Source organism: Panthera uncia, assembly GCF_023721935.1.
Source record: "Panthera uncia isolate 11264 chromosome A3 unlocalized genomic scaffold, Puncia_PCG_1.0 HiC_scaffold_11, whole genome shotgun sequence".
NCBI classification, from domain to species: Eukaryota; Metazoa; Chordata; class Mammalia; order Carnivora; family Felidae; genus Panthera; species Panthera uncia.
Genome location: NW_026057578.1, coordinates 85,977,252 through 86,004,228, shown reverse-complemented (window position 1 = coordinate 86,004,228; position 26,977 = coordinate 85,977,252). Strand labels below are relative to the sequence as shown.

The following is a 26,977-nucleotide window of genomic DNA, read 5'->3' as shown; positions in this document are numbered from 1 at the left end:
TCTGCTCACTCTTGGCCAGTGACCCTCCTTCCCTTGGAAAGCAGAAGCAGTCAGAAAAGAACTTCCACGAGCCCTCACCAGCATCTGTACCATATTCTGCCTTCCATCCTGTCACCACACATGCTCTGTTTGCACCCCAGCACAAGGCCAACTCCTGCACTCATGCCCTGGGTCCTGTGCCCTCTGCCTGCTCAAGGACACCACTCCACGATCCTCCTCACCCTCGCCCAGGCCATCCCACTCACATCTCTACTGGGCCATTCCATCAGCATTTAAACATGTGACACTAGTTCCCTGTCATTCAAAGAAAACTCTCTGACTTTCTCCTTTGGCTCCCAGATCATTTCTTTCTCCCTTTTACAGAAAAACTTACAGAAAGAGTAATCTACACTTGTGTCTAGTTCCTGTTTCTCCATTGTCTCTGCTCAACCAAAACTTGTCAAGGTCACCAGTGGCTTCAGTGATCAATCCAGCAGCAGTATTTGATACAGGCAGCCACTCCTCTGTCCTTGGAACATCCCCCTTGCCTGGCAGAGGACCAGGGTGGTGTCCTCCCCTGTCACCGGCCAAGCCTTCTCAATCTCTGCTGATTCTTCCTGGTCACTCACCCTTTGGTCATCTGAGTGCCCCGGGGCTCTGTGCTCAGAACTCTTCTTCTCTCCATCCACTCTCACTCCCCGGGGTTCCCCTTGAGACTTACATCTTTAAATGGCAAAGATGCTAATGAATCCCACACGGAGCTCTCTGCAGCCTGGATGACTTCTCTGAACTCCAGCCCCCCGTTTCACCTGTCCCACTGACATCTAATAAGTGTCTCAAATGCACCACATCCAGAATCCAATTCCTGACCATCCTCCACCCACCTGCTCCTTCTAGTCTTCCTCGGATAAGTCAATGACACACCTTCCTTCCAGATGCTCAAGCCAAAATCCCTGCAATCACCTTTTGAGTCCTTTCTTCATGTCGCATGTTCAGTCTAACAGCAAACCCGTTGGTGCCACCTTCAGTACATATTCAGAATCAGACGCTTCTCCCAAATAACTACCACCCTGTTCTCCGTTATCTGGAATATTACACCAGTCTCCCAACTGGCCTCCCTGCTTTCACCCTTGCCCTCAAATCTATCCTCAACACAATAGCGCCCCCCCCCCGCCACCCCATGCCGGAACGCATCAGCCCTCAGTGCAATCCCTTCAGTGATTCACCAACTCAACTCAGGACAAAGCTAAGCCTCCTGTGATGCAGTCCCCTCACCTCCCTGACCTCATGCCCTTTGTCTTTCCTCCTCATTCATGCTCGTCCAGCCACAGTGACCTGCTTGGTCCTTGAGCACTTCCAACACCTTCATGCTCTTGCCAGGAGCTCTATTCCTCCTGTAGATCCATGGGTCACTTCTTCACCCCCTTCAAGTCTTGACTCAAATGCAATCGGCTTTATCCACCACCACCATATTTTAAATGACCACCTCCTCCCCCAGCAAATCTTATCCCCTCTTCCTTGCTTTTTCTCCCCAGCAACCATCACCATCTGACATTACATATATTTTACTTAGGTATTAGTTTGTTGTGTCTCCTTCCCCATGAGGGCAGAGATCTTTAGCTTTTTTAACACTATATCCCCAGTACTTAGAACACTGCCTGGCACATATTTTGAGTTCAGTAAATATTTGACGAATATGTGAATGCCTGAACAGCGGGAATGAAGGAGGATCTTTGGCTTTTACATTTCCAAAGGAAGATAACATTGCTATTAAAAAAAAAAAAAAATAGGTTTAAGAGGATGTTTTGTCCAGCCAGTTTTCCCATACTCTGCAGAGGAGATGAAAGTGTAGAGGAGGAGTGGAAGAAAGAACTAGAGATTTGTGATAGTTTCGATAAGGCATCCCCACACCTGGACCCCAGATTAGCTCTGAAGTTTATATGGAAGAGACCCCTCCTTAACTTCAGGGATCTGGTAAAGGGAGGCCCAGAAGTTTCCAGAAGCATTGGGACATGAGGCACTTGGAGGAGATGGCTGCATGGGCGTCATGGGAGAGAGAGGCACGGAGCCCTCAGCATTTCCTGTAGACCCCAGAGTGTCACGCAACAGCTGCCAAATTGTAACGTGTCCCCCAGAAGGGCTTGAAAATTGGTCGAGAGAGAGAGCCAGGGGATCTGAAAGGGTCTTGTGCCCAAGATAATAAGCTATTGTCTGTGTGGTCCATGCACCCAGAAATCAGTGGGCCTATAGCTACAGGGCAGACACATACTGGTGACCAGGGGACCCTGTCTATGGAGGCCATGACATTATGGAAGCTCAACCCAGAACGTAGCTGCCTCCCAAGGGTAAGGACAAGGAGGAAAAACCCAAAACTGACTCAGCTTAAACCTGAACTATTGAAGGACACCAGGGCTTTTCGGCCATCAGGAAAAATATGGGCTTAAAAAGGAGATTACGTTGAATTACAGAAAAACAAAGTTATGTTTTTAAACACACTCACAGACGTGACTTGAAAATACCATTCCTGCTATTTCACTAATTTGTCTTCTGATAGAGTTATTTCAAGTCCACTTCTTCCTTCTCTTCCAGTCTTAACCCTGATGTGTCAAAGCCAACCAACCCTCTGATGTCAGTGGAATCCCATAATCCAAAACTCCCAAAGAGTAACCGCCATATGTTCTCAGATTCCAAGTGTGCTCTTGACCTCATTTTGCAACAGCTAAGCATCCCGTCTTGGAACATGGCAAACAGGAGAAACAAATGCAAAAGGCTTGATTGCTAAGTGTCATCTCAGGCTTTTGCAAGCAGTCTGGCCATTAAAACTTTATATCCCCATGCCCAAGGTTCAAGGCCCCTCATCATTCAGCCAGCCAAGCAAGTAAGTCTGATCAAGGCACGGACTGGCAGTCTCTCCAATTTCAGCTAATAGCCAGCATTCAGTTCCTGAGCAACCAGAGCTTTGTAACAAAGACATGCTTCTCTGGGCTTGATCCAGTGTAATGGGTACCCTAATCCCTCTGAAGACCCAAATCAGCACAGCACATTCTGAACATTTAACCTCCCATTTTCATTCAGTGGGCTGAACACATTTCATGAATATAGACAGCAAAATTGACAACAATAATTCTAAGCCTGCCTTTCTGTGAAGTGAGGAAAACTGAAAGGGGGAGGGGGAGGTCTCACTGGTGTTCTCTCCCAGGATGGCCAGTTGAGTCAAACAGAAAAATTCCTGGTCAAATCCATTTATCACCAAAGTTGTAATGTTAAACTTTGCTTGGGTCACTATATGGAACTACCCATACCCACCTCTAAAACAGAAGTCTATTTTTTTTAGTAGTTTTAAGCAGGCCTTCATTGCCTATGGTTGACCCCTAGACTGGGTTGAAAGTGATTTCTCTCTTAGCATAAATCATTATCATCAAGATGGTAATAATGGAACCCAACACTGGGGTTACTGCGAGGCTGTGAGTCAAAGTCTGCAAAGAGACTTTATGACCTATAAAGTTTACCATGAAAAATATCCTTGTTGATACGGCCAACATCCCCAATACCACTGCCGCAAAACGCAACATCTGCATCGCTAGAATAATGATATGATGCCTCTAATTCTTTAATTAATGTCCTAAGTTTTGAGCAACAGAGACTATTTTCTCATGCACACACAAATACAAACACAGACGTAACACACAACCACTTATGTACATATAGACAGACAAACCCCCAGACATGCAAGCACCCTGATTTCAAACCTGCCACACCCCATACATACTGAACCTCTCGTGCCCCCCCAAACCACACAAACATATGCCCACAGCCAGCTACCATGTTGATTCAGCAGAACTCTACATACTCATCACAAAATCACTTAATTATTTCCACAAGTGGAACACTAGGCTTTCAACCTCTTGTTCACACTCCCTGTAGTCCTGCCTCTGTGTCTGTCGTAGAGATCATTATTCCACTTATTCTCACTTCAAGCTGGACCAGCAGAGGTGGGAGGGAAGGGAAGACCTTTAACCAAAACGCTGAATTGTTTCCAAAAGGCCCAGTGAGTAAGTGTGCCCGAAATCTAGCAAAGTCAAGCAGATGGTGAGCAGAGAAGGGTCAGGGCCTGATAATTTGACTATTGGCCTGTTCCAGATGGGAGACCCAAGTGGAATGGAAAACCTCTGGGGAATTCTAGCTTACTAGCCCTCTCCCGACCCTGGAGTCTATGGTAGATAAGATACATGAGCTCATGATTTGGTCCTCCAGGGACAGTATGACCACATATACCCATGCAGGAAGCCTAGAGGAATGGGGATCTATCCAGCAGGGTGAATAAAAGAAGGTCCCATCAGAGTCCTCTAACCTCTGAAGAAAGCAATGAGACATCACTAATTCAGGATTTGTGATGATTCCAATAGGGCCTGGGCAAAAGCTTTCCCTATCTTCTTCATTCTGCTTATGTAGATGGTTTTGCTTAGCAAGAGTTCCAACAATCTACTTAAGAGAAAAACTATTTTTGAAGGCTTTCCCAGGACTGCTGAAGCATTCATCAAACTACAGACACTAATCTTAGCTATCTTAAATTCAATTTTAAAAGTATTTTGGGGGAGCCTACTATGTGCCAAAGTCAACCTACTTTCTAGTTACTGTGTGCATTTTCATACACAAAATCACATTACTTTTCAAATATTTCCTATTTTGAACTTGCTGCTACTTCAGTGTGGTTTCCCCAGCCCTCAGTCAATGTAAGAGAGGTGTTAAAGACCCTGGGTTGGTTAATAAGCTTCAGTAAGTATACTTGGGGATTTTTACTCAGCCATGAGCACTGTACCAAGTTCTAAGCGCTGTCCTGACCCAGACTAGGGGGCAGGAGGGGACAGGGACAGGACAGTCAGGGGTAAGAAAGCATATAATTAGACCTCAGAGAGAACTTCTTGTCCTGCAGATTTCCACAGAAAGCTGAGCATTTTTTCTCTGAGAAGCGATGAACCCCTTTTCTCTGGAAGGGAAAAAGGTCCCCCACGGACCAGGGGAAAGACCTTTTGGGAAAAGAGGAGCATGGTGGGGTGGAGGCAGAGACAAGGAGGGCTGGTTGAAGGGGCTGGGGCCTCCTCCTGCCTGATGAGGCCCTGGAGTTTGCCAGACAAGTTTCACCCCGGGCTGTCCCCCCTGCAGTGTGCATCGAGGGAGGAGGGGCGCACCCCCGAGGAGACCACAGGAATGCCAAGCAGGGGAAAGGCGCCCGGAGCCAAGGGCTCCGGCAACGAGGATCCAATATCGGCGGGTGACTCCAGCCCCCGTAACAGGAGAGACCGTAAAGTATGTGCTCTGCTTCCCAACCAGCAAACACAGCAAATAACCAATTACTCCAAATAGCTAACAGATTTCGGCTCTGATTTCCCTCCCCTTGCCTCCCCTGTGCCTTCACTTGTCATTTGATGGGCGATTTGTATTTGCTCTGAGAAAATGAGAGAAGGAATGACTCACAAAGGAAGGTCCAGATTACACGCAGTGACAGGCATCAAACCTCCCTCATCAGAACTAATGGGAGTGGGGGGAGGCCAGGCTGCACTGGCAACACATCTGAACCGGAGATATTTTTAAAGAAGTACAGTTTTGTACTTTCGAGCACATACAGTAATTCTTGCTAAACCAATATTGCCAAATACATGTCCTCAGGAAGCCTACTTTAAAGAGAGGAGAAGTATCTTCCTAATTAGCACATCTGCTAGATACCAAAGTATAGGTAAAACCATTCGTGTTATTAAAGTTAAAATACTCCCCCTCGAACTCTCAAGTTCAAAGGTGCAACCGTGAGGTTCTGAGACAAACTGCCTCGGATGCCTTCTGGAAATGCTTCCTCACTTGGGAGCCACACCCTGTAATTGATTCCTTTGCTCAGAAAACCTTTGCTTCAAAGTCTTTGGATAAATTGTTGTCAGTATTCATGAGCTGCAATGAGGCATTCCCCCAAAACTTGGAATTAAGGGAAATAGGGCTGCCCTCGGAGAATTAGACCGTGAAATCAATGCATAGTGGTTCAGAGCAAGGACAGGCAAAATCACCTCAAAGCAGAAGAGTGGCTCTTACACTAAGCCTTAACCCTAAATGGGTAGGCTGTATTAATACAACCCAAGAAAGAAAGTGAAAACAAGGAATTGGCCAGGCCTGGAAGTACAAGAGAATGAAGGGTTGGCTGTTGACAGTTGTTCACATCAGCACCCTCAGGGGATGGTCCCGACCTTTGGAGATAGATGGATCTGTCCATCTTGGTCAGCTGCTGCTAAATTGCAAGTCACAGAACCCATCTCTCCTCATTCTAATTCTTTACTCATCTCCAATCACAATTTGGCTTCCCAACTGCTGAACCTATAAGATACCACAGGCTGGACCACAATCCAAGGTCATGTCCCATGGGCAGAAGTATTTCTCACTATAAACTCATAAACTGGCAACCTCAGTTTGAGGCTTGAATAATAAGTATCCAGCCCAAAGAAAATGGGCTCATCAGGTGTCTGAACCACAAGGTTGAGGATCCACTCACAAGACTGTTGACACCTCCCTAAAGAACACCCCTGTCTTGTGGGCCTGGCGGGAGAGGGTCAGATCTCCTTTACTTCAGAAACTCCTTACGGTAGGAGGTAGGAGCCGACAGGCAAGGACCTTGGCCCTGACCTAGCTAGTTAACACCTCGCTGCCACAACAAACATAGAAAACAAGCCCTTCGGTCCCATGGAAAAGCCTCTGATCCTGCTTTCCTTCTTGCTTCTCCTATCCTGCTGGATTCCTAACTGGCAAGGTAAAGATACAGCAACCTTAGACTGTTCTCTTCTCCCTTTTATAAAAGTTGGAAATTAGAAAGGGGCCCATGCACTAATGGACAGAACCATCTGAGCTCCCAGTACGTGAAGCAAGGACTTCTCTCTGTAAGGACAGATAGAAAGAAGAGAATAAGGTTCAAAGGAAGGGGAGCAACATGAGGACTAAGACAAGGATTATCTTAATGAATTGAGTAAAAGACAAGGAAACCAATGACTACCTTATGTTCATAGAAAGTCTCAAGAGGATACAAGAAGTTAGAGCCTGTGGTCCTGAAGGAAATATAACCTGCATGGAGACAAATAGGACTGTCAAAAATAAAACTATAATAAAGACATTGATTTCTAGCAAAATGACAAACAAGAAGGCCAGAGAAACTCACTAAGCAAGAACACCTAAATTAACAGATAAGATATCTTTAAAATCCTTTTTAAATGCATGCTAGAGCTGATGGGAATGTAAAGAAAATCCACGGGGGCAAATGAGGAAGCAAAACTGCAGAGAAATAAGGAGCCAAAATGCAAACTAACTGTGGGGCTCAAAAAGCCCAAGCTGAACATTTAGTTTTAGTGACTCTGGGTTTGTCACATTTTCAGGCATCTGGTAAAGCAAATGCATACCCTCTGCAAAAGAATGTTAACTTTCATCCAGGCCTCAAAGAACTCTCAGATAAAGTTCCAAGGAACATGAGTTCACAATCAAAAATAGTGCAACATGTAAAGAATAAGGCACCATGAGCAAGAGTCAGCTAGAAACACCAACTGCATATCAGACCTAATGTTACAGATACAGAAAACAGAATTGTCAGAAATAGGACTTTAAAAAAAAAAAAAAAACACTGTTTACAAAAACAAAAGACATTAAAAATTGTGGCAAAAGAATAAGAGACTCAAAAATAAACAAGCCAGTTGCAGGGGATGGCAGGGGGAAGAACTTCTGGAGATAAAAATATAATACTTAAAATTAGAAACTCAATAGATACGGTTAAAATAAGCCTTTAAAAATTTTTTTTAATGTTAGGTATTCTTGAGAGACAGACAGAGCATGAGCGTGGGAGGGGCAGAGACAGAGACACAGAATCTGAAACAGGCTCCAGGCTCTGAGCTGTCAGCACAGAGCCCAATGCTGGGCTCGAACTCAGGAATGGTGAGATCATGACCTGAGCTGAAGTCAAGACGCTTAACCAACTGAGCCACCCAGGTGCCCCTAAACATGAGCCTTTAAAAGCAGCTAAAGACTTAGTGAACTTGAAGATCTATCTTCAGAAATTAGCCAGAGGGCAACACAAGAAAAAAGTGATATGAAAGAAAGTTGAACTAACATGGAGAACAGAGAAGGTCCATTGTAGATCTAATCAGAGTTCCAGAAGGAAATGATAGAGAAAATGGGAAATACGTAACATTTAAAGAGATAGTGATTGAAAACTATACAGAACTAATTAAAACAAAACAAAACAAAAAACAGTTCTCAGATTTAGATTTAGGAAGAAAACAGAAAAATGGAAGCAAAAAGATAATAGTATCTTCAAAGTGCTGACATAAAATAAGTGTCAGTAAAACCAGTATTTCCAAAATACGGATGAAATAAAAATATTTTCAAGCAATAATTTAAAAGTGAGAACATTTACAATGAACTAATCCTAATTATAAGAATTTCTATAAGCTCTACTTCAGGTAGAAAGAAGATGATCCCAGAAGGAAGAAGACTGACCTACAAAACAAAGCAGTAAATATGGGTATAACTAAAATGAAATAGGTTACTTTTAAAACTGATATTGTTTTGGGGCACCTGGGTGGCTCAGTCAGTTAAGCATCCGACATCAGCTCAGGTCATGATCTCGCGGTTTGTGAGTTCGAGCCCCGTCTATGCTGACAGCTAAGAGCCTGGAACCTGCTTCGAATTCTGTGTTTCCCAATCTCTCTCTGCCCCTCCCCTGCTCACGCACTCTCTCTCTCAAAAATAAATATTTTTAAAAATAATAAAATAAATAAAAATAAAAATGGTATTATTTTTAAAATGTCATTTACAGTTAAAACTAAAATATTGAACAGAAGTTTGTAAATTTGTATGTGACTGGAATTAAAGCATATTCTGACGGAAGCTGTAAATATTAATTAGACATAGAATTTGCTACATTGACTCTGCATGATAAAGTTTCTATACTAATCACTAAAGGAATAGAAACAGTGTATAGTTTTGAAACTGAAAAGGGAAGAAAGAATGTGGGGTGGGGAAGTAATCTTTCAATCCAAAAAAGAAAAAAAAATGAGGGGAAAAATGGGCAGGATGAATAAAGACAAAAAATAAGATGGCAGAAATAAATCCAAATATATCAATAAACACAATTAATAATTGGACTCAACTCACCAGTTAAGAAAACATATTGCCAGAACACACGAAAGAAAAAACAGGATCCACCTATTTCCTGTTTACCAAAGAGACAGCTAAAACATAACGTCACAGAAAAGTTGAAAGTAAAACAATAGAAAAAGGTATACTAGGAAAATACTGGCCAAAAGGAAGCTGGTGTGGCCTATATTAACATGAAAAAAAAAACACTCTCATTAGGAGATATTTTAAAAGGCAAAGGGCCAGAGGTTCACTAGGTATCCTTAAAAGATTCAATTTGGGGTGCCTGGGTGGCTCAGTTGGTTAAGCGTCCGACTTCGGCTCAGGTCATGATCTCACTGTTTGTGAGTTTGAGCCCTGCATCGGGCTCTGTGCTGACAGCTCAGAGCTGGGAGCCTGCTTTGGATTCTGTCTCCTTCTCTCTCTGCCCCTCCCCACGTGTGCTCTGTTTCTCTGTCTCTCAAAAATAAATAAATGTAAAAAAAAAAAAATTTTTTTAAGATTCAATTTTCTAGTAAGATATAAGAATTCTACCTGTTCGTGGCTAATAACACAGCATTAAATATATAAAGGAAAAGTAGGCAGGATCATAAGGAGAAAATGAGAAATATCAAATCAAAGCAGGATGTTCAATTATACCTCTCTCAGAAATTAATGAATGACACATATAAAACTCAGAATAAAAATAGATTTAAATAACACAATTAACAATGGTGCCTGGGTGACTCAGTCGGTTAAGCGTCTGACTCGGTTTCAGCTCTGGTAATGATCTCATGGTTTCATGAGTTTGGGCCCCACGTAGGGCTCTGCACTGGCAACATGGAGCTTGCTTGTAATTCTCTCTCTCTCCCTCTCTCTCTGTCCCTCCCCAACTCAAACTGTCTCTGTCTCCCTCAAATAAATAAATAAACTTAAAAAACAAAAACCAACACAATTAACAAGTCTGATCCAAATGGACATGTTATGTGTAAAACACATTTATAGACTAGACATTCTTTCCACGCACACACAGGACAATTACCAAAAAATGATCTTGTAATAGACCACAAAGTAAGTATCAAGAAACATAACATACAGACCCCATTCTCTGAACCATAGCACAGGTAAGCTGAAACCAGCAACAAAGAGATAACTTAAAACATAAGCTAGGAACTTCTACTTTTAAGCAATACAGGTTTCAAAAATAAACATAGCGAAAATCAGTAAACACTGAACTGGAAAACTAGAAAATAACAACAACAACAAAAAAAAACCAGTCATCAAAACCTGTGGGATGCATAAAACAGTACTTAGAGGGAATTTTATAGTCCCAAATGTTTATATTAGAAAAGAAGAAAGTTTAAAAATCGATGAACTAGACATAGCACTTAAGAGGTTAAGAATAAAATAACCCTCTCCCAAAAATAAAAGGAAGGAAATGATAAAGAAATTAATAAACTAGAAAACAAGGAAACAATAGAATATCAACAGAGCTAAAAATTGGTTCTTTGAAAAGATTTTTTAAAAATCTGACAAATTCTGGCAAGAATAATAAAATAAAACCTTAGGAATTAAAAGGAACATAAATAAAAGAAGGAAAAAATTGAAAAAGTAAAAGGTTATTGTGAGAAATGGTATGTCGATAACTTTTAGGAGGAAATGGATAAATTCCTATAAAATATAAATCACCAAAAGTGACTCACATAGAAAAAGAAAACCTCAAAGGTCCTATAAACATTTCTTCACATTCTATCAGCAATTTAAAATATCCCCAGGAAAAATACTTAGTCTAGACAGCTTTAGAAATGCATCTACCAAACATTTAGGCAACAGATAATGTCAGTCTTTGTCAAGAGACTAGAAAAAGAGCATGTATGCCCCCAAGTCATTTTTGAAGATTAGTATTATGTAGCTACCAAAACCTGAAAAAAACAGTATCAGAAAAAGAAACTTCAAGCCATTATCACTCACAATAATTGATGCAAGAAAATTTCCTAAATTAAATATTTGCAAACTGAACCAGCAATGCACAAACAAAATAATAACGATAATGATAATGATAATAATAATAATGTATTGTGACCAGGATAGATTGTTTCAGAAATGCAAAGTTGTTTCAGCAATTAAAAAAAAAAAAAATCCTATTAATGTAATTCACCACATTAATAAATTAAAGGAACACCACATTTACAGATCAAACAAATTATATAAACACCTCAACAGATACATAAAGAACATGCAATAATGTTTCACATCATTCATGATAAAAACTCTTAGCTAACTGGTAATCATTCACCTGAAACACCAGTGGTGTAACATAAAAATATTCACTTTTAAATTAGAGCAGATAATAATACTCTCTATTATCAGTTACATAGAATATTGAATTGAATGTCCTCTCCAGTGCAATAAGGAAATAATAAAGAGAAAAAGAAATTGAAAGTACACAGAAGAATTAAAACTGTGATTAATCACACATTATATGACCAACTACACAGAAAACCCAGAAAAATTATCCAATCAGTGGGATTAATAAGAGAATTTAGCAAAGTTTCTGAATATAATGTCAGCATATGAGAATAAATTTCATTTATATACAAGCAAAAAATTATTAGATAATGTACCTTTAAAATCCAAATAAAAATACAATAAAGCATACAATTACTAGAACTAAAATCTAATAAAAGTTGTACCACACTTTTTTGGGAAAAAAATATAAAATTTATAGAAAAACATTAAAGAATACCTAAATAAATGGAGAGAGATCATATCCATGTTTAAAAGACAATATTATAAAAATGCTTTCCCCAAATTGATCCAAAAATTCACTCAATCACAAATCACAACAGAAGCCGACAAGCTGATTGTAAAATTGACATGGAAAAAAATAATAATAAAATAAAATAAAGAAAATTGAGATGGAAAAAGCAAAGGACAAGAATAGCAACAACACTCTTAAAAATGAATGAGGTAGAATATTTCCTTTACCAGGTATGAAGCCTTGTTATAAAGCTATAGTAAATAAGACAGTGGAGTATTAGTGCAGGGAAAGACCAATGGAACAGAATAGATAGCCACAAACCAACCCACACTTTTCTGGAAACCTGATATATGACACAATTGTCATTACAGATCAAGAAAGGATAGGTCATTCTGTGATGATATGAATTCACCGGTTATCTACATGGGAAAAAATAAAAAGAAATCCAATCTCTACTTCACACTTTGCACATAACACAAATCAATGCCAGATGGAATAAGGACTTAAGTATGAAATAAGCAAGATTTCAGAATTTTAGAATTGTGAGGACAAAATGCAGACTAATATCCCCTTTTGAAAAGAAAATTTAAACAAGGCAGAGAGGGAAGGAAGGAGGGAGCAAGGGAAAGATGAAGGAATAGCCCAAGAGATCCAAAATATAAATGACAGGAATTTCAGAGGAAGAGGGCTTAAAAATGACTAGAAATTAAGGAAACTAACCGAATAGCAGAATTTTTGAAGAGCTGATTCTTTGGATGAAAAACAACCATAAAAGTAAAAAAGATAAGTAACATAAATCACAAAATTAGGAATGAAGATGAAAATGGGACAGATATAGAAATGTTTTTCTTTTATTGTAGTAATAAATACAAAGCCACGGTAATGTAATAAGCAATATCTGGGGACATCAAACTACCAAACTGACAGAAGTAGAGAGTGATCAAAAACTCCCCTTCCCAAAAAGGTCCTGGGCCCAGTTTTATAAAGAAGTGCAGGGTAGTAGATGCATCTTACAATTATATAAGGCATGCATTCCTGAAAATCTAGAACGCAAAATTCACGTAACAGCACCATTTTCAAGAAAAAATAAGTATCCTACCTATCAGCTGCACCATAAATACAATTTGCTTGGCTGCCACCTTTTAAATTATATGACTGTTAGTCATTTTTCACATTTAGGTTGATTCATATTACTAGACATTTTGTACATAAAACAAGACTATTACATGTTTACATCATGAAATTGCCAACATGCATAATTCAGATTCATAGAGTGGCTTTAGTGTATTTTCAAACCTTTAAGAAACAGTAATTCCCATGCCATAGAAACTGTTCAAGAGCACAGAAAATGAGAACACCTCAAAAAAGTATTTATGAAACTTATAATTCTGATGTCAAAACCTAACAAAGACCACTTAAAAGTAACACTTATTGGGGCGCCTGGGTGGCTCAGTCGGTTAAGCATCCGATTTCGGCTCAGGTCATGATCTCACGGTCTGTGAGTTCGAGCCCCGCGTCGGGCTCTGTGCTGACAGCTCAGAGCCTGGAGCCTGTTTCAGATTCTGTGTCTCCCTTTCTCTCTGACCCTCCCCCATTCATGCTCTGTCTCTCTCTGTCTCAAGAATAAATAAACGTTAAAAAAAAAATTAAAAGTAACACTTATTAATAGACATACAAAAATACTAAATAAGTAAGAGCAAATCTAACTCATAATATAGTCTAGAAGTTCTTTCAAACTTGCCCTTACCGAGGATCACAAACACTATGCTTTCCCCCTGCTAACAGTGTAAGGTGCAAAGCGTGCAGCTAACCTAGTATGCCCACAACGGCACCCACCGGGGCGCTGCGTGCTTAAGAGTCACTGTGCTGGTTCCCAAACCTGTTTATGCCGTTGTACTAACAGGGTAATTAGATCAGTAAGTCAATATTACAAAAACATATAAAATTGAATTTAAGGGGCATGTAGGTGGTTCAGTCAGTTAAGTGTCCAACGTCAGCTCAGGTCATGATCTCAAGGTTTGTGGGTTCAAACCCCACATTGGGCTCTGTGCCGACAGCTCAGAGCCTGGAGCCTGCTTCAGATTCTGTGTCTCCCTCTCTCTCTGCCCCTCCCTGCTCACGCTCTATCTCTCTCTTTCTCTCTCTCTCTCAAAAACAAATATTTAAAAAAAAAATTTTTTTAAGAAAAGCCATCTATTCTAGAATATGAATTTAATGATTTTTTTAACTCATGAAAATTAAGTATGAGTGAGATTTTTTTTGAAGTTTTTATTCAAATTCCAGTTAGTAAATATACAGTAAAATATTAGTTTCAGGTGCACAATACAGTGATTCAATCAGTGAATTTAATTAAATAGGTGGTGGGGGGTAAGGAGTGCACCTGTTGTGATGAGCACTCAATGTTGTATGAAAGTGTTGAATCATTAGTGGGACTTTTTAAAGGGAAGGTATGGGAAGGAGGAATCTTAAATTTTTAGAAGGACTCCACAGTCTGGTTTTTCTGCAGGTATCATTAAAATCTCACCAAACTTTAATAAACCTACAGGAAAAATCATAGATAATGCATTTTGGATGTGGCTTATACCAGGAGGATGACAGGACGACACTCTAATAGCAGATCCAGATGGAAGGAGGCCTTGGCACATGTCAAATGATTAGCATGGGAAGATACACAGATAGGGTCAGAAATAAAATGTTTATGGTGTGTACGCATGAATTTTAATCAGTCCCATTCAATCACCTTTTTCAATTAGCCAACCAACTACCTGTCGTGATTGCATCGGATCAGAGAACTTCAATTATAGGAAATTATAATACCATGACCAACTGACCGATTCAGATTTATCCCAGGAATGCACGAAAATTATACATCATATTAATGGAACAATATCAAACAAAATAATCATCTTGATAAATGCCAAACAGCAGTGGATAAACTTAAACTCCTATACCTAATTTTTAAACTATTAACAAACTAATAGTAAAGGGCACAACCTTGGCAAAATCAAGAATATCTATCTTAAATTACCAATCATTATCATAACTAATGGAAAAATGGTAGAAGCTTTTCATTAGAATCAGTAACTAAATATGTTTGCTCACTAGCATCGCAATTATCAAATGTTATTCTGGAAACAGGAAGAAGGTATACTTATTAGAGAGATAGTGACATATTTATTGCTGTTTGAAGAAAACAATCTTACCTGCCTGGAAAATCCAACAGAATCAATGAACAACTCTCAGGATTGATAAAGGAGCTCACTAAAGAGCATGTTTCAAAGTATACATACAAAATATTGTTTCCCTATATTCTAATAATAAGTAGCTAGACCCAATCATTTTTTTAAAAAGATATTCCCTGTAGGGAATAAACAAAGGCTATAAAATGCCAAGGATTAAATGTAACACAAAATGGGCTGAAACTATCTAAAGTAAACAAAAATAACTCCTCTAAGAAACAAAATATAATACACAAGTGGAAATTAAAACTAAAATTAAATGGGGGTGACTGGGTGGCTCAGTCTGTTGAGCATCGAACTTTGGTTCGTCATGATCTCTCACTTCGTGGGTTCAAGCCCCTCGTGGGGCTCTGTGCTGACAGCTCAGAGTCTGGAGCCTGCTTTGGATTCTGTGTCTCCCTCTCCCTCTGCCCCTCCCCTGCTCTCTCTCTCTTGCTCTCTCTCTCTTAAAAATAAATAAATGTTAAAAAAAAATTTTAATTAAAAAAAATTAAATGTCCAATGATATGGGAGTGGTAAAAACTTTATGGATGGCTATATAATGGGATTACATGTAGCCATGTTTTTAAAGAATATAAAGATATGGAAAAACATTCATGATATACTTTTAAGTAAAAGAAAGTGCAGATTAAAATATGATTCCAAATTTGTTTTTAGACAAAAGTATGCACAAATGTATAAAAGATATCTAAAAACGTGAGCACATCAAAATCTTTTTTTGTTATTTTTTTGAAGTTTATTTATTTATTTTGAGAGACAGAGAAAGAGAGTGGGGGGCAGAGAAAGAGAGAATTCCAGCAGGTTCCACACCATCAGTGTGAAGCCCCATGAGGGGCTCGAACTCCCGAACCGTGAGATTATGACCTGAGCCAATACCAAGAATTGGATGCTTAACCAACTGAGCTACCCAGGTGCCCCATGAGCACATCAAAATCTTAATTGTGATTATCTCCAACTGGTAGGAATACAGGTGGTTTTCACTTTCTGCTTTGCACTCTTTTGTTTTCTATATTTTCTACAATGGGTACATCAGAAAAAATTTAAAAAAATATATTGCCTCTTCCTAGAAATCCATAAGATGCCTACTACAGGAATCCCTCCCCCTGACAGCATGAACAGAATTTAACGATGGGCGGGTTCCATCTCTTAGGGCTCCCCCAGCAGCTCAGGAGCTGCTCTGGCCCTCAGCGTGGGACTTCATGAGTGCATGGTGAAGGCTAAACGCCCAAGTCATCTTCCTGGAGGGCCCCATGACCCCCCAAGATGACACCAAGGAAATCAGCCCAGCTGTAGACTGTGGGCGCCAGCATACTTCTTAGAATCTGCTCAAGACAACCAGGGTTCCTCAGTCACACTTTCATGCCTCTGGGAGGGGCAGAGAAAATCAACCTGCCATTGCCCACAGAAGCTTCTCGTGTCCTGTTTTCCGGAGGTCAGGATCTAATTTAGAGACTTCCCTGTTTCCACTGGCCCATGTGATCCCAACCAACCCTCTAGCCCTCATGCAGGTAAACAGGATTAAGGTAAATCCCAAGATGCACTAAGAGATAACTCAGGGATGTCTGTTTCTGAGAACCTTCCCTGAGCTTGCCCCCCACCCTCCACCACTACACAAGGCAGGTAACTGTTTTCTGCTGGGTCTCAGGAAATACAGTCGACACTTGACCAACATGGCCTTGAACTATATGGGTCCACCAACACACAGATTTTTTTCAATGAATACAGTACATACAGTACTGTAAATGTATTTTCTCTCCCTTACGATTTTTCTAACATCATTTTCTTTTCTCTAGCTTAGTTTATTGTAAGATATATGTACAAAAATATACAGTATATAATACGTTTAACATACAAAATATGTTATGTTATGACTATGTTATCAGTAAGGCTTCTGGTCAACAGTAGGCTATTAGTTCAGGTTTTTGAGGGGTTAAAAGTTACCGAATTTTCTACCGTGTGGGGGCTGGTGTCTCTAACCCCCACATTGTGCAAGGGTCAAATGTACTTCCTTTCTTCCCTTCCCACTCTCCTTTTGTTCCTTTCCTTAACTCCCTACCCCCGCCCCCAGCCCCCCAGGGAAATCAAAGAGCCCACAAATAGGTAAACAATACATACATGAGGACTGGATGGAGAAGATGCCATGTTAGTGGGGGCAGAGCCCGACAGACCGTCTGCAAGCTACAAATTAAACACTCTGGTTAGCAACAGGGTTAGAGAAACCACTTCAGGGAAGACTGGACAGCCCCCAAGGACGTAGAGCTCTCCAACCAGGGAGGCTGCAAAAGTTGTGGAAGGAACATGTGTTTTGGAGTTGGATAAGACTGGGTCCAAATCCTGGCCCCATTGCTTTATCAGCTGCATGACCCTGGTCAAGCCCCCTGACCTCTCTGAGTCGGCATCCCCATCCAGAGAATGGGCACAAAGCCCAGCTCATAGGGCAGCAACGAGTATGGAGGAGATACAGGCCACACACACCCAGCACAGGTGAGGCACGCGGAAGGGGCTCAGCCAATGCCTGTCTCTTGCCCGCATTCTCACTACCCTTGGCACCACTGACTCAATGCCTTCCCTGCCTTTCAAACTTCCCCATCTCATACGTACTCCAAGCTCCCCATCATCCCTGGTGGTTTCTTCTAACAGCTGAACTACACCAACCCCTGCTTGGGCATGGTTCCTAAGCTAGTACCTGTTTCTGAGTCTTTTCTATTCAAGGACAACAACCAGGGCATCATACGGCTTCCCCGAAGCCTATATAAGGGGGGGCTTTACGAGTCTTATAGTCCAACATGCCACTGCTATATTAGAGAAAACTTTCTGCATCCTCTTCTGGCTTTGGATCCTTGTCTGGAATCTTCTGGTACTGTGACTCAATACTTTATTGTGTGAATCCATGGGTTACAGGGCCCAGAGGGCCTCAGGGGTCAGGACTGGAGACAAGTGACCACTACAATGGTCCCAGAGAAGGTGATGGGGCTCTGGGTGGATGAGTATTAGTCTAGGTAGACAAAGATAGGAGATGCTTCAGGCAGAGAGGATAACAAGTGCAAAGGAGCAGGGGCGCCTGGGTGGCTCAGTTGGTTAAGCATCTGACTCTTGATTCTGGCTTAGGTCATGATCTCTCAGTTCATGAGTTCGAGCCCTGCATTGGACTCTGCACTGACAACGCAGAGCTTGGGATTCTCTCTTTACCTCTCTCTCTGCCCTATCCCCACTTGCACTAGCTCTCTCTATCTATCTCAAAATAAATAAATAAATAATTTTTTTTAAGTGCAAAGGGATAAATGAATAAAATACAGCACATTCAAGAAAGCAAATGGCTCAGCTTTGGAAGGCAGGCACTGGGCAGTGGGCAAATAAGGCTGAGGGGCTCAGGAGACCAGCAAGGACGCAGACACCCACGGTTAAGCCCTCTCTGCCTTTGAGCCCTGAATAGGGGGCTCTGAGAGACGCCACAGGAGGCTGAGCTCCAGGCAGCCCTCCCCTCCTTGGCAGAAAAAGCCTGGGAGACACATTCACCTGAGGGGTCAGAAAGGGCTCAGGAAGGACAGGATGAAGACGGCTGAGACCTGGAGGGGAGTCTTGGAACCACAGACCCGTCCCTGCTTTGTGAAGAAGGCATCACCAAGGGGGACCCTAGCCTCCCCTAAACTAGCCTCATGGCTGTTCAGAGCCAGAAGCACAGGCAGGAGGGCAGAATGGCCGGTGGGCACCAGGCCAGGTCGCTGGATGGTGCTGGGGTGCTGGCCACATGTTAGTGGATGCGGTGTGACCCCTGGCATAGACTGGATGAACTCCACACAACCCGCCCCCGCCGGCCGCCTCTGCCCCTCCTGCTCTCATCCTGAGCCTCACAGAAGCCTTATTGTTATTTTTAATACAGTTTGTTTTTAGAAAGGTGAGAGGGAAACCGGCAGTTCACCAGAGCAAGAGGGAGAAAAAATAAAGCTAAACATAGTGCTCCAAAGATCTGGTCCAGCTTCCGAAATTACACGTTCTCCTTTGGGACGTGGGCATAATTTGCCGCTCCAGTTCTGGGAGCACGTTGCCACCTTCACAGCATCCCAGAGACTATAACTGGAGCGGCAGGCTCAAAATGAGCCCAAGCTAGGAAGCCAGGGAGCGGCCAGCCTCAGCACCCCACCCCACAGCATGGGGAGCAGGTCTTCAAACCTTCTGATGCCTTCTCCACACCAGCCTCCAATACCTGCCCACCTCACACACACACACACACTCACACACATGCAGTGCCACTGCCAAGCCTCTGCTCCCACTCCTCTGCCCACCAGGAAAGTCCTCCTCTCCCCTCTGCTGTTGTAACTCCACCAGCCTTCACAGCCTTTCTCTCATCTGGCCACCCCCTCCCCAGAAGCTTTCCTGATCACTTAGCCCATGCCAACCCACAGGGCCAAGAGAGTCCACAATCTTCCTCCCTTGCTGATAAAGCATATCACTGGAGACCAGCTACACACGTCTCATCTCTCCCAACTAGCGTGAAAGTTTCAAGGTGTTCTTTCTTTATGCCTCTTCAACCTGCGCGTAGTCCCCACACCCACGCCCAGAAATTCTCCTTCTCTGGAGACACAGAGGAGCCCCCCTACCCAGGGTGGGCTCTCAGAATGATGGGCAAGAGTCACCCCTGACCGGGCGACTCCAGGGGCATCTCAGTGCCTGCAAGGTGGGTGATGTGTGGGGTAGGCAGGGGCACCACCTCTACTCTGAGCTTCAAGACCCTCTGTAGGTGATGGGGGGGGGGTGCTCTGGGTGTGTCCCGCACAGCCTTTCTCACCCCCTCTTCTTAATCAGAACCCCAAGAACCAGCTTCATGAGAAAGCAGGTTAGCAAACAGAGACCCCAATTTTGTTTTCAGGAGAGAAATGGGATCTGATTCAGAATCAGAGACAAAAAGAGAAGCCCAGGGGGAAAGGAAAGGATGGGAAGGATATGTTGGTAGCCGTTCATTCAGACTGTGCCTTGGCTGGAGATCATGCCTGTTTGCTCATAATTATCCTATATTTTCCAAATTTTATGTAATTAACATGTATTTGTAACCAGAGAAAATTAAGGGATCCTTTTTAATTTTTTTTTAACATTTTATTTTTGAGAGACAGAGTGCGAGTGGGGGAGGGGCAGAGAGTGCCGGAGACAGAATCGGAAGCAGGCTCCAGGCTCCGAGCTGTCAGCACAGAGCCCGACGTGGGGCTCGAACTCACAAACCGTGAGATCACGACCCGAGCCAAAGTCGGAGGCTTAACCGACTGAGCCACCCAACTGCCCCAATATATAAAAGCAGAGCACTAAATGGAATGAAATAACCTCTGTGCCCCCTCTTTGAGGATATACCCAGCCCTGCCCTCAGAATGTTAAAAGTCACGGCCATGATTCCTGCAAAACCACTCCTGAGTCTAGACACACTCTCAGAAGCTTGCACACACAGCTGCTCCCAGCCTTCCCCACCTCTCACACACACTCATGCGTATACACCACACACACGTGCACACGCACTACCCCATCCCCAGGCTATGGATCTAAAACCTACACAAAGGATAGGCACACAAACCAAGAATAAACCGTGGAACTAATTCACAGGAGCCTATCTCCTCCTCACCTGGATCACCAGAGAGGAGTTCAAGAGGCCAGGCACGTGCTCACATGGGACCCTCCTCACCCCGAGATGGGTGCTGACCCAGGAGCCCTACGAGGCCGAGTGGACAGACCTGCTTATGTATACATTTTGGACCATCTCTAGAATTGGCCACTCCTGACAGAAACCAAACATTTCTAGAACCCTGAAAAACTCTCTGCCGTGAGTTTCAGCCCAATGACAACATCAGAACGAGTGTGAGATGACATGTCTAATGTGTGACAGACTCATACCAGGAAATGAGCCGATGATGGTAAGCAGGTTCATCATGTACAACTAAGGAAGGGGATGGAAGGGACCAAGACAGAAGCCGGATTTCGCAAGAGCGGATTTGAAACTGGGGAGGAGGCCTCAGCTGGGTCCAAAGTCAGGACCTAGTGAGCTCCGCAGTGGGGACCATGTCACCATGAGCACGAAACAGTCTGCTGAGAAACATGGGTTGGACAAAGAGGAGCCAGGAAAAATCCAAATTCTGCCAGACTTCTTGTCCCTCCAGCCCCCAGAGGGCAGAGACTTCTACTCATCTGGGGGAGGGGAGAAGGGATGTGAGCCCAGCCAGAATTATCTGGCACACCATTTGGAACTCGTATCCATTGCCTCCTGGATATGCCTCAGCATGCCTTGTCCTCTCAAGTGCCAAGGGCTATGCAGGAAGGACGGAGGGAGCAAAAGATTTCCTGATCAACCAAATATGATCAATGGATCTCAGAGAAAAACACAATACAAAATTGGTTTTCCCCAAGTCCCCCATCAGACACCATCAGACCCGGGCTTCCTGGAGACCAGGACTGGTCTCCCTGCCGGCCTCAAGGTCCTTGAGAGTAGGACAATGTCTTCTCGATCAGACAGGGAGCTCAATGAGGGCAAGGTCCAAGCCTCCTCCATCAGAGCAAGCAGGTCTCACTTCTTCCTTCTCCCGGCCCACCTCTGAGGCCCTGAGAGCCCAGGCCCTCCTCGTGTGGACACGCCTCCAGGAGCCCAGATTCCAGTTTCCCACCCTTTGCCTGTCCAGCAGCTCTAGCCAGAGTGGCCACGTGCTCCCACAAAGAGCGCAGACCCTGCGCTGGCTCAGACCCCAGCCCCGGTTCACTCGTGTCAACGCCGGGAGGACGTCCAGACTGGGCCTCCTCACCGTCTGCCTCTGGCTGTGCTCGTAGCCAGCAGGACTCAAAATAGTCCCTCCCCATCTGAGTCTGTAGACATTTTGAGGGCAGCACACACAGAACGGAAATCCTGCTGGGCAAGCCCTGCACTTCCCTGCACAGACTCAGACAGGCCACTGAGGGGGCGGAAAACAGGAGCCAGGATTGGGTAGCCTGGAGTTTGGGGCTAATTATCTGCCTAATTCAGCTACAAACACCCACCCAGGCCAGAAGGCACTAGTATTAAACGTAGTTGAATCTTGGGTAGGGCCATCCAAAATTTCCACTTGGGTTTTCCCAGTCTAGAGAAGCTCCTTCTTAGGCCCATTCAGAGAGTAGGCAGGCCATCCATCCATCCATCCACCCACACATCCACCCACACATCCACCCATCCAGGTAGCCTTCACGGAACACCTCCTTTAAGCCAGTCCTGTGCTGGGCATTGATGTCGCACAAGAACTGCGCCCCAGTGACTGCCCTGAACCTGGTCTGGGGAAGGTGCTGACACTTCCAGAGACAATCAGGACCTAAAGAAAAGGCCGGGACCAAGATGCAGACAAGACTTGCAGGAAGAGGCGGTGGGGAGGGAGCCAGGGATGAATCCTGGAAGGAAGTGACCGCACCTAAGCTGAGTCTTAAAGGATGACCAGGAGAAGAACAGAAGGTGTCCCCGGTGGAGAGGATGGGTAGGAAGAACCCTAGAGAGTCACAGAGGTGGGAGAAACAGAGATCACGGTACCGGTGAGGATTCTTAGCATCAGAGAAACCATAGAGCAAGACCTCGTCTCAGCTCAGCAGCAGCTAGGCCCAGGCTCACAGCAGAGATGTTCCCGTGGAAGTGGCAAAGGTAAAAGGTGCACGAGTGAAAAAGAAGCAGAGATCAGCCCCGCATGTCAGAGGGAAGACCGGTGACAGGGCAGCTTGGAGGATCCTGAGCCCACCTTAGCACCCCACCCAGTGTGTTCTCTTGCTCCCAAGGCCAGTATTTGTTTGGTGGTTTAAAGAAATGAGACCCTCCCAAAAAGGGATGCCATCTCTGGGTGAATAAACAGGCCAAGAGCCCGAGGACACAAGTACTGTCTACACAGGCTGGAGGCTCTGCCTCTGGGCAGCTGGGAAGCTCTGGGAAGCCAGCCCCAGATGCCAGGGGAGTGACCAGCATCATGCAAAGCCAGGAGAGGGGTGACAACCTGGAACAGATGCAGGTCAAGGCTGGTGCTCACAGTGAGGCCTTTCTTCATCTCCACTGTGGGAAGGACTGGGTGACCTTGGCCCTAAAGGAACTAGAGCAGCCCAGGGCCCAAGGTGGGGAGAAGGCCTCTTGCTCAGTAAGAGATGCCACAGACCTCCTGCCATTCTGTTTGGCACTGGAGTCTGGGTCACCAGCTGGCCCCTAAGTTGCTGAGTACCTGGCAAAAGGATGCCTCTTACCTGCCCACAGGGTTGGATTCCCTTGGAATAAGATTCCCCTCCTGCCCCTTTCTCTCTCTTTTCCTAGAGTTGGGAGGAGGGGGATGGGGCAAGAGGGACTATTGGCTTGAACACAGACCCTTCTTCTTCAGCTGCCTCCAAGGTGCCACCAAGCATGAGCCCATAGGTGAATCTACCCATAAGGAGGGTTGTGGCTGGGGTAAGACAATGGGGCTGGAGCACCCCTAAAACTGCCTGGTCACTCCCTCCCCTGTCTTCCTTCTCTCTTATTTGCTGCCCCCACCATGATTTCCTGAGTAATCTGCAGGGAGAGCCCTCAACACAGCCCTCTAGGTAGAGGGACCATTTTTTTTTCATGCTTTGAGGAAAATGATTGGGTCTTACCCAGGAGATCACACACACAGACTTCCCCAACCCCTCCACCCCGCTCCTGACCAGAATGAAAAGTTCGCATCTGGGTTCCTCCACCTATACAGTGTCTAGCCACCAGGGAGAGAGATGTCCGATAGAGGCTATGTGATAAGGAAGGGAGGGGCAAGAGCAGCCAAGGCCAATGGAGCTAGTATCTCTCCCAGGGGGCCCAGTTCCCATCTTACCTGGATGGGGATGAGGGGCTCCTTATCATCAATGTCAATGAGCACGTCTTCCCCAGGACTGAGTAAACTCACGTCATCTGTAGGGAAGATCAGTGTCCAGGCCTGGAAGGGGCTGGCTCTCTCTGTGGCCAGCCCCTCTCCAGCCACAAGACTCAGCCAGGATACTGAGCCAAAAGGCCCTCAGTCTCCCACACTTCTCAATCTGTGTCTTTCTCCTCCTCCCACCCAATTCTTCCCTCTCCTGTCTCTGTCTCTCCCACCTTCCCTCACATTCTCTGTCTTCCCAGTTCTCTCTCTCCCTCATCATCCCATGGAATCCATGCCTTTCTCTCTCCCTCAACTCTTCCCCTACCTCCTCCCTTTGCAGCACTGGCCTCTCAGTAGCCCAGACCTAGAAGATGCCCCAAGGAAAGCAAGATGTCCACCCTCTGGTCAGCTGAGCAGAAATGACTTCTCACTCACATCCTGCTAAGAGGAGGGCCTCGGACACATCTCACCTGGGAAGCCCCACCTGCCCCAGCTCCTCTGCCCTGCCCTCTCCATCAACAGCCTCACCCCTACCTGGGCCGCCCTGCGGGGACGGACTCTCTTCAGAGTACTGATCACACATGAAGCTCTCCAGGGAGCGGACGGTACACTGGCCCACCACAGGCCGGCGGCCAAACTGGCGGTTATCAATGACCTTGATCACGATGGGGGGACAGTAGAGCTCCTCCCTGGGCAGCATCTGGGCAGAGCAGGAGGGAAGCACTGGACAATGGCCTGAACCCACCTCTGGGAGGTTTCGGAGGAGGGGGGCTCTCCTTCACAGGACAAGCTCAAAGAGCAGAGAATGACCATAAACCCAGTCATAACCCCCAACAGCTATAAATTCAAAGTGGTGGTTGGCCAAGCCCAGGAGCTGGCCAGGGGACCAGAAGCCACACACCTTTTCTGTCTGCTCCTGAATGCTGTATGCAGAGGCTGACTTTCCCCCACAGCCTTACCTTCCAAACACATCTAGCTCAGCCCAAAGTTACAACAAGTCTACTTTCCCTGAACCTTCACTGGCTGGGGAGGGGAAGAGGGGAGAAGTTGGCCCAGGACTCAACATTTCTTGCAGACAGTCCCCCCCAAGTGGATACTCAAGAGTTGGCTTACAGACCCAGATTCTTCCCCCTCCCAACCCCAGCCCCAAAAGCACTTTGAACACAACTTGAAATAATTTATATGCTCTCCTTCGGTGGCGGCTTTGGCTCAGCCAAGAGGAGGCTCCTGTTGACAGCCACTGGGCCTGGAATTTCTACAGTGCTTTCATCTTGCAAACCATTTTCCTTTCCTCAGGCTTGCCTTACTCCGGCCACTAGGCCCAGGCAGCCCGGGGAGCTGCAGAGGACTGGGGGCCTGAGGGCCATGGGGGTGAGCCCACAGCACGGCTGGGGGAGGACCCAGTCAGGGAGGGTTTGGAGGAACCATGGAAGGCCAGTCCTGGCAGGCCCCTGGGGGGAGCTCCAGCGGGCTGAGACCTGCCCTGAGAGGGAACAGTGGGTCCCTTCTGTGCACTCGGGATCTGGGCAGGAAGGAGCGAGCTGACCCCATCTGTGCTGCTCAGAGGCTTCCACTCTTCCAGTGAGGAGAGCGTGAGCTCCGCTTCCCCATTTTCACAGACGAATGAGGTGGGAAAGATGCCATGACCTACCCAGGATTCCACAGGGAGTCAGAGCAGACACCCGAGCTGCCCAGGGCCCTGAGGAAAAGTCTAGGCATTGGGACTCAGGAAGGAGATAATAGGGAGGTCAGGCTTACCACTTCCATGAAGAGGGTACAGATGTCAAAGTTGGGGTTCTTCCGGAGGTTCTTGATGACACAGGACTGCACTGTCTGGCCTCCACACTCCACCACAAGGCTGGGAGAGGAGACACTGGCCAGCTGGTAACTCTTCATGTTCCGCAGGCCCCATGCCAGGATCTGGGGACACAGAGTGAGGAGAGCAGCTGGAAAAGGCCCAGGAGAGGCTGGGGGCAGGAAGGGAAAGGGCCAGGCTGCCTCCCCACCCCCCACCCCAGAGACAGGCTCACCTCTATGGCGGTACGCTGGAGCACTGGCTTGATGTTCTGGGGAACCATGTAGATGTTGGCCTCCCTCTGAGGCGGTGGGTACGGCAGGTCTGTGTCCTCCGACTGCAGGGGACGGCAGGTAGAACAGAGACAACAGTGGGAGGAAGGCCAGGGCAGAGAGATAAAAAAAGGGAAGGACAGTCGGGGCCGAAAGAAGGACATGCACGGACAGACAGAAACAGAGAGGCAAAGGCACACAAGTAGGCAAACGGGCAGGCAAAAATGAGAAAACTGAGTCAGTTTTTGCCAGACGCCATATTCTCCAGGGTCACAATTTGAGCAGCCTGGCCCAGGATTCAGGTGACCTTGTTTCAAACGAACCCCAGGCCACCCCTCCTCCATAACGCAGGCTCTGATGCATCAGTGAGCTGCTCAGGGTCTCCCCATCCCTGACACACACAACCATGCATGCACACACGCACACACGCGCACACACACACACACACACACACACACACACACACTGCCCACTTTCATCCTGGCACGTCCACGCCAGCCCCTCTTAATCCCAGAGAGGACCACGTATCCTCCTGCTAGCCTGGTTGTCTCGCCTCCAGGCTCAGACCCTCCCGACATACCATCCACCCTGGTGTCCCATCTCTGTCTCCATCCCCCACACCACACCTTCCAGACACCTGCCAGCCCCACACCCCCACCTCTTGCCTCCAGCCACCATCAGGACAGAACACTTGCTCTGTGAGCCAGAAAGACAATTCACAAACAGGAGAAGGGGACAGAAGTGGCCATTATCCACAGGCACCGAAGGGAGCTGCTGGGGAGGCTCCTTCACCACTATAGACCAGAGATGAGAACAGCATGTGTCAACTCTGCCTATAAGGGTTTGCCAGAGAGACTTGGGCAAGAATCCTCAGTGATCACGAAGAAATACACGAGGAAGCAGCTGGGCCCAGGCAGGCAAGCACATACCGCTGTGGATTAAACAACTAGCAAGTCTCA

The 26,977-nt window shown here is 45.3% G+C and overlaps 1 protein-coding gene across 8 annotated transcripts in view; it reads right to left on the bottom strand.

The window, feature by feature from the left end:
* Positions 1-26,977, bottom strand: part of DYSF (dysferlin) — a 224,604-nt gene that overhangs the window by 42,069 nt on the left and 155,558 nt on the right. For 4 of the 8 annotated variants that reach the window (XM_049651675.1, XM_049651678.1, XM_049651671.1 and 1 more), the window contains 5 exons: positions 25,982-26,083; positions 25,710-25,871; positions 24,486-24,651; positions 23,925-24,001; positions 17,230-17,292 (listed from right to left, as the gene is read on the bottom strand). In XM_049651675.1, the coding sequence (XP_049507632.1) occupies positions 17,230-17,292; positions 23,925-24,001; positions 24,486-24,651; positions 25,710-25,871; positions 25,982-26,083 (570 nt within the window). The remainder of the gene's footprint in view (positions 1-17,229; positions 17,293-23,924; positions 24,002-24,485; positions 24,652-25,709; positions 25,872-25,981; positions 26,084-26,977) is intronic. The other 4 variants (XM_049651676.1, XM_049651679.1, XM_049651672.1 and 1 more) reach the window with 1 other exon arrangement.